Source organism: Delphinus delphis, chromosome 5 (genome assembly GCF_949987515.2).
Source record: "Delphinus delphis chromosome 5, mDelDel1.2, whole genome shotgun sequence".
In the NCBI taxonomy this organism is placed as follows: Eukaryota; Metazoa; Chordata; class Mammalia; order Artiodactyla; family Delphinidae; genus Delphinus; species Delphinus delphis.
The window spans coordinates 50,966,041-50,985,369 of NC_082687.1; the positions used below are offsets into that span (position 1 = coordinate 50,966,041).

General features: G+C 39.9%; 1 protein-coding gene across 1 annotated transcript; it reads left to right on the forward strand.

Annotated features, from left to right (window-relative positions):
- The first annotated feature begins 1,611 nt into the window (after positions 1 to 1,611).
- GRSF1 (G-rich RNA sequence binding factor 1) lies at positions 1,612 to 17,384 on the forward strand. The gene is made up of 10 exons (XM_060012430.1): positions 1,612 to 2,045; positions 4,569 to 4,725; positions 5,764 to 5,919; positions 6,318 to 6,461; positions 7,255 to 7,390; positions 11,368 to 11,552; positions 12,501 to 12,622; positions 14,172 to 14,307; positions 14,975 to 15,050; positions 16,022 to 17,384. The coding sequence occupies exons 1-9, from the start codon at positions 1,686 to 1,688 to the stop codon at positions 15,022 to 15,024; spliced, it is 1,446 nt and encodes a 481-aa protein (XP_059868413.1). The 5' UTR covers positions 1,612 to 1,685; the 3' UTR covers positions 15,025 to 15,050; positions 16,022 to 17,384.
- The last annotated feature ends 1,945 nt before the right edge of the window (positions 17,385 to 19,329 follow it).

The following is a 19,329-nucleotide window of genomic DNA, read 5'->3' on the forward strand; positions in this document are numbered from 1 at the left end:
CTTCACACAACCAATTCACTTTTTTTTTTTTTTTTTTTCTTTCGGTACGCGGGCCTCTCACTGCTGTGGCCTCTCCCGTTGCGGAGCACAGGCTCCGGACGCACCGGATCAGCGACCACGGCTCACGGGCCCAGCCGCTCCGCGGCATGCGGGATCCTCCCAGATCAGGGCATGAACCCGTGTCCCCTGCACCAGCAGGCGGACTCTCAACCACTGCGCCACCAGGGAAGCCCCCCAATTCACTTTTTGCTAGTATGATTTCCTTGTCCCGCCCTCTTCTGCCTATAAAAGTCTTTCATTTTATACAGCTCCTTTTTACCTACTAGATGAGATGCTGCCCAATTCCTGAATTGTTGGATAAAGCCAATATCTTTAAATTTTACTCAGTTGAATTTTTTTAACACAACTAATCTGAATGTCATTTTTTCCCCTTTAAGTCATTATCAGTTTAAGATGAATGCTGAAAGGATGATTGACATGATCTTTGGGGTTTGCTTTAAAATAGTCCAGATATTTTAAACAAGAGAGAGATGAAACAAGAATGAAAAATGTTGATACAATTTCTGAAATTCTAGAAGTTTATTATACTTTTCTTTGAGATTTTCCGCAATAAAAAGTTTTAAAATTTTAGCTTTTTCTATTTTTCACTCTCTGAACTTCCTTGAGAGGGGTCCTGGCCACCGGAGGAGGAAAACTGCACAACCATTCCTTCGCAAACCTCTGCCTGTCTATTCCTGAAACCTCAGGAGGGGCTTTAATCTTTGTTATACAGGTTTCACCTGCTGTCCGAAAGCAGAGCGTTCCTATGAAACCTTTTGGAAGCCAAAATGGCATAAAGTGAGGAAGCAATTACCCTAGAAGACATCTTGCTAAGGAAATAAAGCACAGATGTTCAAATACACAGTTCAAAGCTATAGCAGGGAGATGCTGAGTACAGTGTCCCAAGACAGAGCTTGGCGATGCCACTGCAGCCTCTACTACGGCTGCTGTAAAACAAACGCCGACTACTATTTTAAATTTTCGCCTTTTCCCATAAAAGTGAAAATCACATTTCTTTCCACTAGCAAAAATAGGTACTAATATGGGTCTTCGGTAAAAGCGAAGCGGCCTGTTGTGAACTTTCTACCAGCGGAGGAATACCTGTATTCGTTATTAACATATAACAAGTATCTATAGATTTCATTTTAAAACAAAGAAAGCTGGCTTTCCGCACATAACCCAAGCTGGGGGGCGTGGAGGGGGCGTTATTAAATCTCCGCCAGTATTATCCCAACCTCTTTTTATAACCAGAGTATCACAATTCCTTCCAGGAACGGCCCTTTTGCCCCTCACGTCACAAGACTGTGGAGAAAGTGCAGAGCGTCGGTAGATATCCGTTCCAGGGCTCAGCCCTCCAGAGAAGGAAGCCTCGTCCTCTTCAGGCCTCAGTTTCCACCAAGTGAAAGAATAACCGGGCGATCATACCGGCCCCCGGCCCCTCCCGGCCCGCGGGCAGCCCTGCCCCGCCCCGAGGGCGGAGACCGGGCGGAGCAGCGCGCTCTCCTCCGCCTCCTCCCGACTCGCCGCTGCCCCTGGTGCCGGCGGCGCATGTGACCGGCAACCCCTCCCCGGCCCTGGATTCCACTTCCCCTCCGCTCACGCTGCAGCCGCAGCCGCCTTCAGGCCCCGCGCCGCCTCCGGAGTCCATGGCCGGGACGCGCTGGGTGCTCGGGGCGCTGCTCCGGGGCTGCGGCTGCAACTGCAGCAGCTGCCGGCGCACCGGCGCCGCCTGCCTGCCCTTCTACTCGGCCGCCGGCTCATTCCCCTCGGGAGTCTCGGGCCGTCGTCGCCTGCTGCTGCTGCTCGGGGCCGCCGCGGCCGCCGCCTCTCACACGCGGGGCCTCCAGACTGGGCCTGTGCCGGCCGGGAGGCTGGCGGGGCCTCCCCCAGCGGCCGCCTCCGCCGCCGCCGCGGCCGCCGCCTCTTACCCGGCCCTGCGCGCCCCTCTGCTGCCGCAGTCGCTGGCGGCGGCGGCGGCGGCGGGCCCGGCGCGCGGTTACAGCCAGGTACGTGGGCGCCGAGAGGGGCCGCGCGCGGGACCCTTCCCCGGCAGTGCGCACGCGCCCCCGCGCCCCTCCGCGTGCGCCTCGCGTGCGCGCCCGGGGATCCGCGGCACGCGCCACAGCCCCCCGCCCGCTCCCACCCTCACCCGCCCAGTCCTCCTATTGGGCCCCAGAACAAGGGACGGTCTCCCAGCGCTCGGGTTTTCTCCTTGTTTTGTTCTCCTCTCGAGTCTCTGGTCGGTTGGGCAGTGTAAGTGTGGCTGGGGGTGAATGTTGAGGCCTTGTTTCCCGCCCGCCCATGGTAGGTTTTGTGAGGCTGTTGACGCCCCCACCGCGCATCTCTGTCGCTCTCCGCCCGCAGGTGGTGAAGTTGGGAGGCCGGACCCCCGGAGGGCTGGGACTCTCCGTGCCGCCCGAGCACTAGGCCTGGGCGGCCCTTGGTGCGCCTCGCGGCCCGCTGCTACGAAGGTTCACGCACACACTTGCGTGGGCTAGGTTTGTGGGGAAGGAGGCTGGACCCCAGCGCTCTCCTCGCTCTCGTGTCCCTTGGGAAAGGCGGGCTGCCCCAGTTACTGAAGGTCACCTCTGCACCTTCACTTCCTCTGACAGAAGGTCCTTTCGGACCGTGGGTCACCGCTGATGGGAAGGACAGTTTGGAGACTGACATTGAGGGAGGGGGACCGAGGAGAGGAGGCGTCTGGGGCTGAGGCGATGGTGTGGGGACCCAGGAGTGAGTCTACAGTATTTTTTTTTTTTTTTTGAGTCAGTGTGTGCTTTAAGTACTCACATTGCAAATATTTTGTGCCTCGCAGGAAGCTTTCTTTTCTGCTTCTTACGTGGCATCTGGGAAATGTCCGCACACTTTTTGACTACCATGTTCCTGATGCCTTGGGTCATATTGTTAATTCAATTTGTGCTTCTCCTTGAACTTAGGGAAACTGGGAAGCTAATCAGCGTGGCTGCTGTCTGCCAGTGGCTGAGCTAATTGATTTGAATCCTGGCCCAATACTTTCTGCTGCCCTTTTCAGTGAAAGCTGGTGATGCTTATGGAATTCTGGGAAAATGGGGAATGTTGCTCTTATTAAAAAAAAAAGCAACAAAAAAACTGTCTCTAATAAGCCTTTGTGACCTTGTTACTCTCTTTACTTGATTATTTTTTTCTGTGAATTTGACTAGCATAATGATCTGTTGAGGCTCTGCTAGTAAGTAAGCCTCTGTGCTTACTTTTATTATTGATTGCACAAAATTATGTGTAAATTTCCATGAAAATGATGGGGATATACAAAGGAGTGAAGTATCTCTCTTTTTAGCCCCATAGAATGCAAGTCACTTGACTTAAAGCCTGAGTTGTCTTCCCATGTTGATAATTGAAGTGCTTGTTGCATTCTTATTAAATAATGTATGAGGCCTCTGCTAGAGGTTTACATTTATCATTGACTCCTTAAAATTAGACATAAATCTTCGTGTAAATGGTAGGATGGTACAGAGAAATCTATTTCCTTAGCCTAGTAGAGTGCAAGTCTTAAAACCTGAGTTGTCTTCCCTGGTTATGGTTGTGCTTGTTGGAATCTTATAACATTTCGGTTTTTGTTTAGTGTTGTAAAATAGAGTTCTTTGGGTATGTCTCAGGCTCCTGTTACCTCACACTACTGCTGTTGCCTTTTACGATCTTTCCCTTATTCAGTTGGTCTGACATACTAGTTGACAAATTAATCTTTCCAAGCATCCTGCTGTCTTGTTGATTTACACACTTCTAAATGTCTTTTATTAGCTCCCCTTTGCCTACCAGGTTAACGACACACACTGAGCTCAACCCTCAATTCCTCTGCTATGTGGTACCCAGTTTTTTTTGCCAGCTCATCTTCTTTGGCTCCTAATTGTACCCTACAGTTTAGCCAAATGGAATTATTGCTGTTTTGCAAATGGGCTTCTGTTCATACTGTTTCTTCCCCTCACTTCTCAAACTGGAATGCCTATCCTTTATATATTTCTCTCAGAATTCTAGCCTTCCTTCAAGGCTCATCTCATATCATGTCTTGATTCTTCTGTTGGTGCTCTGTTATGAATTTCTATAATATCTTGTACCTTAATTATAGCCCTTAAAGCATCTGTCTTGTGTGCTTGTCTTAGTCTGGATGGTACGCTTTTTGAGATGAGGGCCTAATTATGGTGTGCTGTGATTAGGAGATACATATTTGTTAAATTGAAGGGACCCCTGTTGTCCTGCCTTAACTAAAACACTATTATGAGGTGTACTTCGGGACTGATGAATTTAAAAACAAGCCTGGAATAAAATTTATGTCCTGCCAAACCATTAGGCTATACATGCTTGTTGCTTTAGGATGTACAATTTAAGCCAAAATAGGATGAGTTAGATTTGTGAATTTTACTTCTTGCCTCTGAAATACTAATGGTCCCCAAATAATAATATCCAGGGTGTTAATTTGTAGAAACAAACTTTGAAAATAAATTTTCTAAGTAAGTTGTTCAAGAAATATTTCTACATTTCTTCATTTCTCTTGGAAGGAGTCCAAAACTACCTACCTGGAAGACCTTCCACCTCTCCCTGAATATGAATTGCCTCCGTCCAAGTTAGGAGAGGAAGTGGATGACGTTTATCTCATTCGAGCTCAAGGATTACCGTGGTCGTGCACTGTAGAAGATGTGCTTAGCTTTTTCTCAGGTATATTTTATGTATGTTTTGAATATGTAATTTCATCTGACTGAAAGGTAGTCCCATAAAATTCAAGTTAGGCTGTGCTGTAGACATCTTATTTGATGCATGGGAATTGTCTCATTCTGGCTGGTTACATATGCATAGTGACATGTGTATCATTTGTTATATATACCAGGTTGAATACCGAAAAAATTTTAATGTTAAGAAACTACATGATGCAAAACCAGTTTTCTCTGAAGTTTTAATACGTACATATCAAAAGGTGAAACCTGTTAGCGGGAATGTGTTAGTGAGAATATAGATTGAGTAGCTTTTTATGTAATAACATACATTTAGAATACAAGATCACTTAGCAAGTGATATAATTCCCTTAATAACATGTTTGAAGGTTTATGCATCTGTAGTTAAAGTTTCTGTATCTGACTGATTTTTAATTTTCCTCCCTCTTAAGAAGCCTTTAGAAGATGTTGCCTTAAATGTTCTAAAACAATGTAACTGTATTAAGTACCTGATATGCATTTGTGTGGATCAAGCAGTTTATAAAGCCACTTACATCTTCAGCTTGCTCCCAGTATAAGTAGTGTGCAGTATGGGGATGTCTTTCTTTGGTAATGAAAAGGGGGAAAAGTTAAATTATTCTTATAGGAGATATATTAGAGTTCTTATGGATATGATCATAACGAAAGAAGACACTTACGCAGAAACCGTATTTTAATTCCTTAAGTGATTTGAAACTGATTGTAGAAGCATTTGGAAGTCCATATTACATTTTGTATTGAGCCTAGCCTGATTTGCCATTTAATGATCAGGGGGTCATAAGCTTTTGTGCTAAGGTTCGCTTATTTCTCCACATGGAACATTTTAGAGACTACCAGCTCATCAGCATTTGGACGTCTTCAGTGATGGGGGTTTGTGTAAGGAAAATGACAGGCATTTTGGATATTGCTTTGTTTGGGTTTTGGAAGATTGCAATTCTAGTGACTTGTATGATTGATGTAAAACTTTGATTTCTGGTTTTAATTGATTTTACTCACATACTTTCAGACTGCAGAATTCGCAATGGTGAGAATGGAATCCACTTCCTCTTAAATAGAGATGGGAAACGAAGGGGTGATGCCTTAATTGAAATGGAGTCAGAGCAGGATGTGCAAAAAGCCTTAGAAAAACACCGCATGTACATGGGGCAGCGGTATGTGGAAGGTATGTGAAGTCGTGTTATAGCTTTTCGGGTTCATTACATTGACTGTACTTTTCAAGGCAGCTTCATTTGATCCTGTATTAGATATTATGAATAGTGAAGTAGTTAGATTCTATGAAAAACCCTTTTCCAGGGTGTGAAAATGAAGCACATAAATAATCTCAGTTTCTTATCTATAAAATGAGGGTGTTGACCCAGTTTACTTCAGAGGTTGTGATGTTACAGCTGGCGCATAGTAAATACTTGATAAATGTCATTTATTATTTTCTCCAGAGAAGTACGTAAGGTTAAAAATACTAGTTTTTAGATTCCTGGATAACTCACCCAGTGTGATTATTTTTTTAATGGCTTCTTCCTTTGTTATGTAAATATTGCATACCTTTTGTGCTCTTTTTCTTAGTATATGAGATAAACAATGAAGATGTGGATGCCTTAATGAAGAGCCTGCATGTCAAATCTACACCTGTGGTAAATGATGGTGTGGTTCGTTTGAGAGGACTTCCTTATAGTTGCAATGAGAAAGACATTATAGACTTCTTCGCAGGTGCTTTTCAGTTATATCGTGTTGGGGCCTCATATCTTTTCCCCCCATTGTTTCCTTCTTTATCTTAGGTGAACCTTCTCTTGGTAACTGCATGCAGTTATATTAGGTTGTTTAGGGGAGAACTCTTCACTTGGATTGCCAGTATTTATAGATTATATAAGTGTTTTGATCTAAAGCACTGATCTTTGGGGGGTGTCATATTTCAAAATAATTTAATGTGGAGGTTTTTTTTTTTTTTTTTTTTTTTTACTATTGAGGAAAATATCCTCTCATGAGAGTGGCTGTATTTGTCTTAGACAATAGTGATTTATATGATCTAAAAGCATTAACATCTAGGGAATTCCCTGGCAGTCCAGTGGTTAGGACTCTGCGCTTTCACTGTTGAGGGCGCGGGTTCAGTCCCTGGTCAGGGAACTAGGATCCTGCAAGCTGCACAGCACGTCCGTTTAAAAAAAAAAAAAGCATTATCATCTTAGGGGTAAAATATGCACCAGTAGTGATGTTAGTCTAAATCTCTGTATATAACTAATGGCAAAAAAACAAATTGTGTGTTTTAGATGGACTGCTTGGACCCTAAATGTTCTGGGAATGTGTGGGTGTTATTAGCTTTTGGCTGCATAATAATTTTCTTCCCATTAGGCATGTATTCAGCTTTGGGACTGGCAAAATAGGCCCACAATTTTACTAATAAACTTAAAAAGAAATTCTTAGTATTTGAATGAATGTGTTAAGTCTAAGAATAAAAAAGCTTCTGTTAGCAGCACTAATTTGTAATAATTTTTTGACATCCTAGGACTGAACATAGTAGACATTACTTTTGTCATGGATTATAGAGGGAGAAGAAAAACAGGAGAAGCCTATGTGCAGTTTGAAGAACCAGAAATGGCCAACCAAGCCCTTTTGAAACACAGGGAAGAAATTGGCAACCGGTGAGTGAAGCAGATACTAATGTTGCAGAAGGATCATATTGGCCAATACACTGGGTCGTTTTGATGAATGCAGTATAATATGACTGTAAAATTATCTAAACACAGAAAAAGTAGAGAGAGTAGTATGATGAGCTGTCAAATGCCCATCACTTAGATTAACAAATTCTTAACATTTGTTGTATTTGTTGCATCTGTTTTTTCAGTATGCATCTTTAAGAAAACATTTTTACATTATCCCAATATTATCACATTTAACAAAATTAGTGATAATTTATTATCTAGTGCCAGTCCGTAATCACATGTTCCCATTTATACCCAAAATGTCTTTCTCCAGTTGCTTTTTTTTTTTTACCTCACCAGAATCTAGACATGGTCCATACGTTGTATTTGATTGTTATGCTTCCATTTCTCTTCAATTAGAGCAAATCCCCATTTCCTTTATTTTTATGTTCCCTCTCCCTTTTTATTATTATTATTTTTTCTTTTGGCTGCATGGAGCAGCTTGCTAGATCTTAGTTCCCTGACCAGAGATTGAACCCAGGCCCACGGTAGAGAAAGCATGGAGTCCTAACCACTGGACCACCAGGGAATTCCCCTCCCCCTTTTCAAGATGCAATTGGCTTTTGAAGAAATTGAGTCATTTGTCCTGTACAGTGTCTCACGTCCTGTGTTTATCCTTTTGCTTCCTCACAGTGTCACTTAACTTGTTCCTTTGCATCCTCTATTATTTCCTGAAAACTGGAAGTTAGACCTAAAGTCTTAGATTGATTCAGGTTAACAATTTTGATAATAGATACTCTATAGGCAATACTGTATACTGCATATCACATCACACTAGGATACACGTAGTGATGGGCTGAGTTCATTTCTGTTTTTTAGTTTTCTTTATTTCTTTTTCTCTTTTATTTTACTCTTTTTTTGTGTGCTCATTTGTGTTTTAACTTTGGGGGAGTACTCAAAAGTGTCAAATTTTAATTCATTGTCTTGCTTGTTTTCTGACCTTTTTTCTTGAATTCTTTGAAGTTTAAAAAAGTCATTCCAAAGTCGTTCTATTTCAGGATCTACGTATAGAATTGGTTCAAAGGTCTTTATTAAAAAATTTTTAATGAAGAAAATACATGCAAAACACACCGCCCCCCTTAATTTTCTTTCAGTACTCTTCATATTTTCTTATAACTGGGAACACGTCAGTAATATGTTTTTATGTGGGAACATCAAGGCAGTGTATAGATCTCTTCAGTAAATTAAGAAATGTTGCACATCTGGGTCTGTAAATGCAAAGGATTTGTACAATTCAAGCTTAATAACCTAATTTGGAAAAGCATTGTTGAGAAAAAGAAAACTGGTTCCAGAAACTTGGATTTAACAGTTCCACAGCCAAACAGCAAGTTAGAATTGACATTTAGTTCATTAATTCTCATTAGCCTCTTAGTGAAGTCCTGGGAGAAGTTAGCTCCTCATATATTGTGACTTTTAATATCTTAAACACATATGAATAATTTTCACAGAATTGAATTGTAAGACCTCAAGAGATTGTTAATCAACTGTAAAAAACAAAATGAAACCTTTCTCACTAGATTCTTGTCATACACACAGTTAACCTTTGCGTATTTGTCCGCATGAAGCAAAACAGGGTAGAAAACATTTGTTAAAATGCATATGAAGAAAACTTACCTTGGGAGGATTAAATCAGTGACCTGCTCTGTTGAGAGTACTTTTTCATGGGTGAATATCTATGTCCATTTTTACTTTATGCCCCACCTGTTGTCTTTGGACACCTCTGTTTGTTAGCTATCAGAAATAATATGTATGCATGTTTTATTTTAATTTATTTTATTTAAAAAAAAATTTTGGCTGCGTTAGGTCTTCGTTGCGGGCCTTCTCCAGCTGCGGCAAGCGGGGGCCGCTCTTCGTTGCGGTGCGTGGGCTTCTCATTGCGGTGGCTTCTTGTTGCGGAGCACAGGCTCTAGGTGCACGGTCTCCAGTAGTTGTGGCTCGAGGGCTCTAGAACGCAGGCTCAGTAGTTGTGGTACATGGGCTTAGTTGCTCCTCCGCATGTGGGATCTTCCGGGACACAGCAAGATCCGCCTGCATTGGCAGGCAGATTCCTTTTTTTTTTTTTTAACATCTTTATTGGAGTATAATTGCTTTACAATGGTGTGTTAGTTTCTGCTTTATAACAAAGTGAATCAGTTATACATATACATATGTTCCCATATCTCTTCCCTCTTGCGTCTCCCTGCCTCCCACCCCTGTAGGTGGTCACAAAGTACCGAGCTGATCTCCCTGTGCCATGCGGCTGCTTCCCACTAGCTATCTATTTTACGTTTGGTAGTATATATATGTCCATGCCACTCTCACTTTGTCACAGCTTACCCTTACCCCTCCCCATATCCTCAAGTCCATTCTCTAGTAGGTCTGTGTCTTTATTCCTGTCTTACCCCTGGGTTCTTCATGACCTTTTTTTTTTTCCCTTAGATTCCATATATATGTGTTAGCATACAGTATTTGTTTTTCTCTTTCTGACTTACTTCACTCTGTATGACAGACTCTAGGTCCATCCACCTCACTGCAAATAACTCAATTTCGTTTCTTTTTATGGCTGAGTAATATTCCATTGTATATATTTGCCACATCTTCTTTATCCATTCATCCAATGATGGACGCTTAGGTTGCTTCCATCTCCTGGCTATTGTAAATAGAGCTGCAATGAACATTTTGGTACATGACTTTTTTTGAATTATGGTTTTCTCAGGGTATATGCCCAGTAGTGGGATTGTTGGGTTGTATGGTAGTTCTATTTGTAGTTTTTTAAGGAACCTCCATACTGTTTTCCATAGTGGCTGTATCAGTTTACATTCCTACCAGCGGTGCAAGAGTGTTCCCTTTTCTCCACATCCTCTCCAGCATTTATTGTTTCTAGATTTTTTGATGATGGCAGTTGTGACTGGTGTGAGATGATATCTTATTGTGGTTTTGATTTACATTTCTCTAATGATTAATAATGTTGAGCATTCTTTCGTGTTTGTTGGCAATCTGTATATCTTCTTTGGAGAAATGTCTGTTTAGGTCTTCTGCCCATTTTTGGATTGGGTTTGTTTTTTTGTTATTGAGCTGCATGAGTGCTTGTAGATTTTGGAGATTAATCCTTTGTCAGTTGCTTCATTTGCAAATATTTTCTCCCATTTTGAGGGTTGTCTTTTGGTCTTGTTTATGGTTTCCTTTGCTGTGCAAAAGCTTTTAAGTTTCATTAGGTCCCATTTGTTTATTTTTGTTTTTATTTCCATTTCTCTAGGAGGTGGGTCAAAAAGGATCTTGCTGTGATTTATGTCATAGAGTGTTCTGCCTATGTTTTCCTCTAAGAGTTTGATAGTTGCTGGCCTTACATTTAGGTCTTTAATCCATTCTGAGCTTATTTTTGTGTGTGGTGTTAGGGAGTGTTCTAATCTCATACTTTAAATGTAGCTGTCCAGTTTTCCCAGCACCGCTTATTGAAGAGGCTGTCTTTTCTCCACTGTATATTCTTACCTCCTTTATCAAAGATAAGGTGACCATATATGCGTGGGTTTATCTCTGGGCTTTCTATCCTGTTCCATTGATCTATATTTCTGTTTTTGTGCCAGTACCATACAGTCTTGATTACTGCAGCTTTGTAGTATAGTCTGAAGTCAGGGAGCCTGATTCCTCCAGCTCCGTTTTTCGTTCTCAAGATTGCTTTGGCTATTCGGGGTCTTTTGTGTTTCCATACAAATTGTGAAATTTTTTGTTCTAGTTCTGTGAAAAATGCCAGTGGCGATCCTTATCAAACTACCACTGGCATTTTTCACAGAACTAGAACAAAAAATTTCACAATTTGTATGGCAGGCGGATTCTTAACCACTGGGCCACCAGGGAAGCCCTGCATGTTTTATTTTAAAAGAGTTCAATGTAAAGTTACTTTGTACCATTTATGCCTGTTCACTTTTGCTTTGACATAGATACATAGAGATATTTCCAAGCAGAAGGAATGAAGTTCGAACACATGTTGGTTCTCATAAGGGAAAGAAAACGGCATCTTCTCCCACTGCTAAGTATATAACTGAGCCAGAAATGGTCTTTGAAGAACATGAAGTAACTGAGGATATCCGACCCATGACGGCTTTTGAAAGTGAGAAGGAAATAGGTCAGGATTTGCCTCTTATTGAAACTCATTGTGTCTGCCTTGTACGTTTTGATATTTGTTAAAAAAAATTTTTTTATGACCATGTTGTATCAAATTGTAGATTATAGGACAAAGGAAATTGAGTTAAATGTTTAATTTAATATGTCTTTGAGTGTAGTATGTGCTATGAATACAGTCGTCCCTCAGTATCCCCAGGGGATTGGTTCCAGGACCCACCATGGATACCAAAATCCATGAATGATCAAGTCCCATAGGCAGCCCTCCATATCCACGGGTTCCACATTCACAGATATGGAGGGTTGAAGATGGTCTTAATTATTTCATTGGTGTTTTTTTTTTTAATTTAATCATTTTTGCAGATTCTGTATCAAAACCTGGGTTGCACATATACAACAAAAAGAAGTAAGATGTCAACATTTAAACTTAAGGTGGGAAATGATGTGTGTAGAGAGCAGGATTGTTGATTAAAGTAAGGTGTTTTGTTTGCCTCTGTGTTTAATTATTCCTTTGATTCTTAATCCCAAAGCAACATTTGGAATCTTTAAAAGTTTGATAAATACTTTTTAAATTTGTGCTCTAGGATTATCCTGTTAACCATATTTATTCCTTTTTTTTTTTTTCAAAGTGACTATAACCCAGGGAATTTCTCTTGTCTTTATTTTTACGTTCATAATCATTTTTCCGTCTCTCAGTTGTTAGAGAAAGGTACGTTCTTTTGTAATCTGGTAATGGTTTGAGACACTAAATCCTTATGAGTGTTCCGGTGATACTTGTTAGGCAGCAGAAATTTCAGATCATCTTGTCTTTTAAAATTGAAACCCTCTTCGTTACTAGGGTATTTCAAGAGTTAATTGAGGATTTTGTCATAAAGGTCATTCCTAATTATAATCTGCTAATAACTTTTGAAGTGTTTATGTTCTTGACAGTGCTTTTTGTCCCATTTCTTAGAATTGCCTAAGGAGATGTCAGAAAAGATCCCAGAGGCTGTTGATTTTGGAACTACGTCTTCACTACATTTTGTCCACATGAGAGGATTGCCTTTCCAAGCCAATGCCCAAGACATTATAAATGTGTGTGGCAGTAAGATACCCAATCTCAGTAGCTTTGAACAAAAGTTCTAAAGTTTTGAACTTCTATTTAGGGAAGGTAGAGAAGAAAAATATAGTATTTCTGCAGTATCTTTGGACAACAAGGTGGCATCTCCACAGTTGTGGGGCCTTGTTTTATTTTCTTTGGCTGAGAGGTGTGGGTTTTATTACATTCTAAGGTCATGTGTATAATGGATGATAACATTTTATAGGTGCAAAATAATATGGCGTAGGTTAAGTATTCAATGTAAAAAAGCTTGGTCTTTCTCTAAATTAGTTCAACCCATTCATTTTTTAAAATTAATTAATTAATTAATTTGGTTGCACCGGGTCTTAGTTGCGGCACATGGGCTTCTTAGTTGTGGCATGCGCAAACTTTTAGTTGTGGCATTGAGCCAGGGCCCCGTGCATTGGAAGCACAGAGTTTTATCCACTGTGCCACCAGGGAAGTCCCTCAGCCCATTCATCTTTGAGTTTAAGAAAAGGAGACTCCGAGAGCATTTGTCACAGGGCAGTTATATACTAGACACGAATCTAGTACTCCTAAATGCCTGGAGTTATCATTACACCATATAGCCTTCTTGCATCCAGCTTCCCTGATTTTTGAGAAAAGGAATTTTTAAAATATTTTCATTTTATGATAGGTACTCTATGAAATGAAAAGATGAAATAACAGAGTCCTTATTGACTTCCTGAACTCCAGGATGTGTGCTTAAGGTAGATGAAAATCTAGGATCCAGTTAGTAGTGGGGCCTCAGAATTAGTTAGTAGTGGGGCCTCAGAATTTGTCTTTATTACTTCAAAAAACCTATTAAGAATCATATTTTTACCTAAATGAAGGTTGCACAGTCTCATTAAAGAATTGGTTTGGTTTGGAATATTAACCACTCAGTGTGGTAGCTCTGTTTAGGTAGTGCTGATAAGAAACTTATTATCAGCTCCATGTTTGATTAAAACATGGTAAAAATGAATTATTAAGAAATGAAGTGTAGGGACTTCACTGGTGGTCCAGTGGCTAAGACTCCGCACTCCCAATGCGGAGGGACCCAGGTTCGATCCCTGGTTAGGGAACTGGATCCCACGTGCCACAGCTAAATGTCCCGCATGCCACAAGTAAGATCCAGTGCAGCCAAATAAATAAATCAATCAATATTTAAAAAAAAATAGAAATGAAGTATATTTGACGGACAGTTTTTAGAAACGGGAAAGGAGGTGTGTGGGAGGAATAATAAAAGTGGTCCTTGTTGGTATAAAGAAAAGTTTGATAACTATTGTATATTATTGTATTGTGTATATAGTTTAAGTTCTCTGTGAACAGATACTTGAAATGTAGCCGTGAGTTCTCAGAAGATCAGAAGAGCCAGCAGAGGTAGTAGATGTGTAACTACATTTTTGCTTAAAGAGATTTCCTACAAATAAATTTATCAGGTGTATGAATGAAAGTCTGAAAGAAAAATGCAGAGCCACCAGACTTCTAGAAATTGACCTAGTAACATTATGTTCCTTTTGGCTTCCTTTGTTTGTTGTTTAGTTTTTTGCTCCACTGAAGCCTGTTAGAATCACCATGGAATACAGTTCCAGTGGGAAGGCCACTGGAGAAGCTGATGTGCACTTCGAAACCCACGAGGACGCTGTTGCAGCTATGCTCAAGGATCGGTCCCATGTTCGTAAGTGCTGCCCATGGTTTTTGTTATTTTTGATGTCTATCTTTGTTTACAAATGCCTTTCTCTGTTTTTTGTGGGGTTTTTTTGTTTCTTTTGTTTTGAGAAAAGCCAGCATAAAGCACTTTTATTGCAATAATAAATCTTGAAACTCATATGTAGTGCAGGGGGGTAGAAGTAGGGGTGGAGGAATAAGCAGCAGTTTCGCTCACCAGATCACTACACAGGACAGCACAGGGATGAGAGAGGGGGAAGAGAGGGGGAAGGAGAAGCCAGGAAACTCTGAGATCAGCAGGGGGAGCTGAGCATCAAAAAACAGGAGATGCTGAAGCTGTGATGACCAGCATCATTTTCTGAAGACAACACTCAGGGATTTGTCATGATGGCTGGGCTTTCATAGGTGTTAAGTGTCTACAAACAGTGCCTTCAATTTAACTTTCGATTAAAGTTCTTAAAATTAGGAAGTGGAGCTTGGATAGCTGTGAGATTACAAAAGTCCTAAATACCCATTAGAAAAACCACGGGATGGGAAAAAAAGCCAGGTCATGAAGAAGGCTTCAGAGGTCCCTGCTGGCCTGGGGACAGACACCTGTAGTGTCCAACATCTCAGTGAAAACGATCTGCTTTCAAAAGGCAGAGGGTTAAGAACGGATCCTTTTTTGTCATTCTCAGACCATAGATATATTGAATTGTTCCTGAATTCATGTCCGAAAGGAAAATAAGACTTCCAGGGATTCCAGAAAATAAGGTAAACTTAAGAGGTGCAATTGTGTAAATTATTTTCAGTTGATAAGTTAATCATTAACTCACAGATTTATAATACGGTTGAAAACCATTTTAATAAACATCAAACTAATCATGATAATTGAAGCCTGACTATAGGGAATGAAATTCTCCTGGGAAATAGAATTCATTATGATCATACAGTAGCTTTGAGTATTTTCCCCATTAGAATCTTTTTGCATCATTCCCAACATTCATCATGCTATGTGCTTAAAAAGAACTTTTCATCTTTAGTAGCTGTATGTTATAATACACTGAAAATGTGCCTTGTGTTAGCTTGTCGTCCTATAAAATTTACATACATTTCCTCAGTTCTAAGATATTTATTAGATATATGAAAACAGGGTGTGTCATGGATTTGTACACTTAATGTAACACTGCTTCTTTTCCTGAAATGGTGTTATGAAAATTGTCCTAGGAAGTACATAGATTTCAGAGTTTTATCTGTGACAAATCAACTAAATATGTATTGATGTCCCTTCCCTGACTCAGTGCCATGTGTTCTCTTTTTCCCCATAAAATCTTTTAATATATTGTATTGTGATCATTTTTCTACATGTAATGGGGCTTTCCTTTAAGACACTTACCTGTAGTGATTTCTTGAAAACACATGGGGCATTTGTTTACTATAGTTGTCATAGGCTATTTTTGGATATAAAGTCCCACAATCTCGTGGGACTTAAATATTTACATTAGCTAAAATCTATGCAAAATATATTCTGTGCCCAACTCTGAAAATCTGCTATCTTCATAGCAGGCTGCAAACACTAATGCCTAACTAATTTTCTTCACCTTAGCTTAATTGGTTTGTCAGATAACTTGCAATAAATCAGAAAGAAAAAAAACTATTGAATTTGTAGTTTTAAGTGGTATGGGAACTTGCGCAACACATTTTCATTTTGAGTAAGCATGCAACATTTTTTGTTTTATTTTCAGGATGAAGCAAGAAGCATTTCATTTGCACATCTTTCTTGGACATGGGATCTAAAGTTCCAGGTTTTTAGCAGCAACTGCTAGAGAAACCATTTGGGGGTTTGGGGTTAATTGCTTATAAGAAAAATTCCATAGTGGACTGTTTAGAAAGAAAAAGGAAAGATTCAGTTTGGGATTATGAAATAAACCACAGATTTACTTTTTTGTTTAAACTGTCCAGGATCTGATTAAAAAATCTGGTCTTTATTTTATATGATTAAACAGTTTTCATAGACGATTTGTGACCCAGTGTAAAGACTACATATTTTTATTCAGCGCTGTCCTTTAAAATCTTTCTCCCATTTTAAAAATGATCTGTTTGAGGTTTTGTTTTTTGCCTGTGAATTAAGAGCTCTGATGTGAAACTTTTTATGGAATGAAATACTGATTATTTTAACCAAATACTCACCAAAGCAAGGAAAGGTTTCAGACCTTTGAACCATTATGGTTTGGCAGAGTTATTTTAATTTTAGGTGTATTTGGTTACTTAGATAGGGGTAGGAATGTTAAAAAAATCAAAACAAAAAACAAATACCACAGATTAGTGAGTGTAAATGACAACAGTTTGGCAGTTTTATGTCTTTAGAAATGTTTTGCCTTTCTAAGCCTTGTGCTGAAGGCATTTAACATTGGTGCCTGTATAATTAAGGAGGCAATTATAGTCTTAATGTAAAAGTTGTCTGACCCCTGCCCCCCCACCTGTTTTTGGTTTTGGGGTAGACCTTAAGGTGTGTGTTAGTCTCAATACTGTGAAGTGACATGTCATAACAGTCCTGACTGGTAAGGACATTAATGGCTTCACTTGAATTTAAACCAGCTCTAGATAGGAAAAAATCTGAGTCTCATTTGCTTTTTCAGTGGGGTAGCACATCCCATATTTTAGAACAGTAGGGGTGCCTTGCTTAACTACAAATAGCATTTAATGTATAATCGTGTGAAAGGATTATGGATAAAGCTGTATTTCTGTCACATTGTGGCAGTACTTTCTGCTTTAATATTAAACAGCTTGTTATTTAAATATTGGATCAAAATGGCTGGCTTCAAAATGTAGTCATTAATAAACTAACTTTATGTGTACCTGTGTAGGAGAATCAAAGTCCTGTATGTTTTCTTTGCCTTGTTCCTGTTCTCAGGGTGACGACTGTCACGTGGTTACCAGGAGATGCAGTTCTAGTTCTTAAAGTTTAATTAGCCCAGATTTCTGAGAGGTGGTATCTGGAAGAGAGATTATGTCTTCTCTCACTTAATACATAACCATCTTTGATTACCAGCTAAGATACGGAATCACTGTACTGTAAGTAGTCAATAAATGAAGGCTTGTTTCAGGCTGAAGATTACCTAAGAGTATTTATTTTGGAGTGTGTGAATCAACCTAGTACATTTTTATTACATCAAGTCCTGGTATATTATTATAAGAAGAAATGGTTAATTTGTAATTGTGTTTGCTGTTATCATCCTATAAGAGCATGATTCAGTCAACCAGCTTAACATCTTCCGTATTACGACCTAAATAGAAATGTATTTTCATATGTGGTTGAATGTATTGAGCTATAAGAACTGGTGTCTGTAGCCATATGAGCTACTAGAATGCGATCTTTTCTTTCTCCCTCTAGCAGTAGGTCTGTGGAAAAAAATCTGTAGTGTTGATTAGGATTGGGGTTGGTGAGGAATTAATTCATTTGCAATTACTTTATTTTAAACCTAATGAGGGACTTCCCTGGTGGTCTAGTGGTTAAGACTTCATGCTCCCAATGCAGGGGGCCAGAGTTAGATCCCTAGTCAGGGAACTAGGTCCCGCATGCCGCAACTATAGACCCGGTGCAGACAAATAAATACGTAAAAATAAAAAAGATAATGAGTTTCCCTTGCACATCTCTCTGAAAAGAATGAGAGCAAAGCATTAATACATTACGTGGTGGGTAAACTTGAAGTGTGTATCTTCTTGTCACACTAGTGGCCAAGTTCTCAGAAAAAAGGTGGGCATTCTTGGGAAGTCATCTTATGAATTCATATACTTTCCTGTACTTCCTTTAGTAGGTTATTGCTCATAATTTACATTAGTAAATGAATAATTGCTGACAAGGCAAATTACTAGAAAATTACTAGAAAGGGAAGAAAAACAGATAATAGAATAAAAGTAATCTTTTATTTTTATCCCATCTAAAGACATACTTCTCCCTCTTGAAATTTGACAAGACTGGATTATGCATCATCATTTGCTATTGAAAGAAATAATGACAGTGAATTTTGCTCTTCTCTTTGGGTCCTCTTTGTCTTTATAATTTCCTTTGTGGTAAAGCTCTCAGAAATAGTGGGGTTGGATATGTCCAGGTTACCCATATCCTGCTTTGGCTAGCTCAAAGGAATTGCAAGGGAAGACGCATAAGGAGCATGTAAATACCAAGGAGAAGATTGTTGAAGATTGTGATCTGATCTGATATACTCACTTCTGCCAGGGAATTAAGCAGAACCATTTTGTGCTTGTCTTTCCACGTCTGGGTCAGACGCTTCTGCCAGGTGGCAAGGGAGACTGATTCTGCTGTGGAGCAGTAGGCTCTAAATCCTTCTCACTTCTGTGGTGTGGAGAGAAAGAAGCAGGAGAAAGCCACTTCCATCTATGTGACATTTTGAGGCAGTGACCCTGCTTATTATTAGTTAACATGCCCTATTGGCATCCTCTGCCCTAAACAGTCCCTTAGCGGGTTCTCACTTGGAGATTTTTCTCTGGATTACATCTTGATCATTTTATAATTTAAAACATTCCATTATTTTGAGAGTTTTCCCTAAATTATGTGAAAGGGTTCACGTTCAATTGGTAGGGCCTGTGTTATAGAGTAGAGTGGTATCTCTCAGCAGTAAAGTGCCTAAGTTCCAGGGCTTTGAAAAAAAAAAATTGCTCTAATGTAGTAGGAATACATTTTTCCCGCCTGAATTCAGCAGATCAGAAAATAAATCTCTGAAGTTTGTACGAAGGGAATAAAGCTGCTATAAATATTTGTGTGTAGGTTTTTATGTATACATAAGATTTCAACTCATTTGGGTAAATACCAAGGAGTGTGATTGCTGGATCATATGGTAAGACTATGTTTAGTTTTGTAAGAACCTGCCAAACTGTCTTCCAAGATGGCTGAACCATTTTGCATTTCTACCAGCAAAGAATGAGAGTTCCTGTAGCAACTCATCCTTGCCAGCATTTGGTGGTGTCAGTGTTTTGAATTTTAGCTATTCTAATAGGTGTGTAGTGATACTTAGTTTTAATTCGCAGTGCCATG

Coding starts and splice junctions, on each gene's coding strand:
- GRSF1 (XM_060012430.1), top strand. CDS start 1,686: ATGGCCGGGACGCGCTGGGTGCTCGGGGCGCTGCTCCGGGGCTGCGGC. Junction 6,462..7,254: donor CATTATAGACTTCTTCGCAG/GTGCTTTTCAGT, acceptor TTGACATCCTAG/GACTGAACATAGTAGACATT. Junction 14,308..14,974: donor CAAGGATCGGTCCCATGTTC/GTAAGTGCTGCC, acceptor TGTCATTCTCAG/ACCATAGATATATTGAATTG.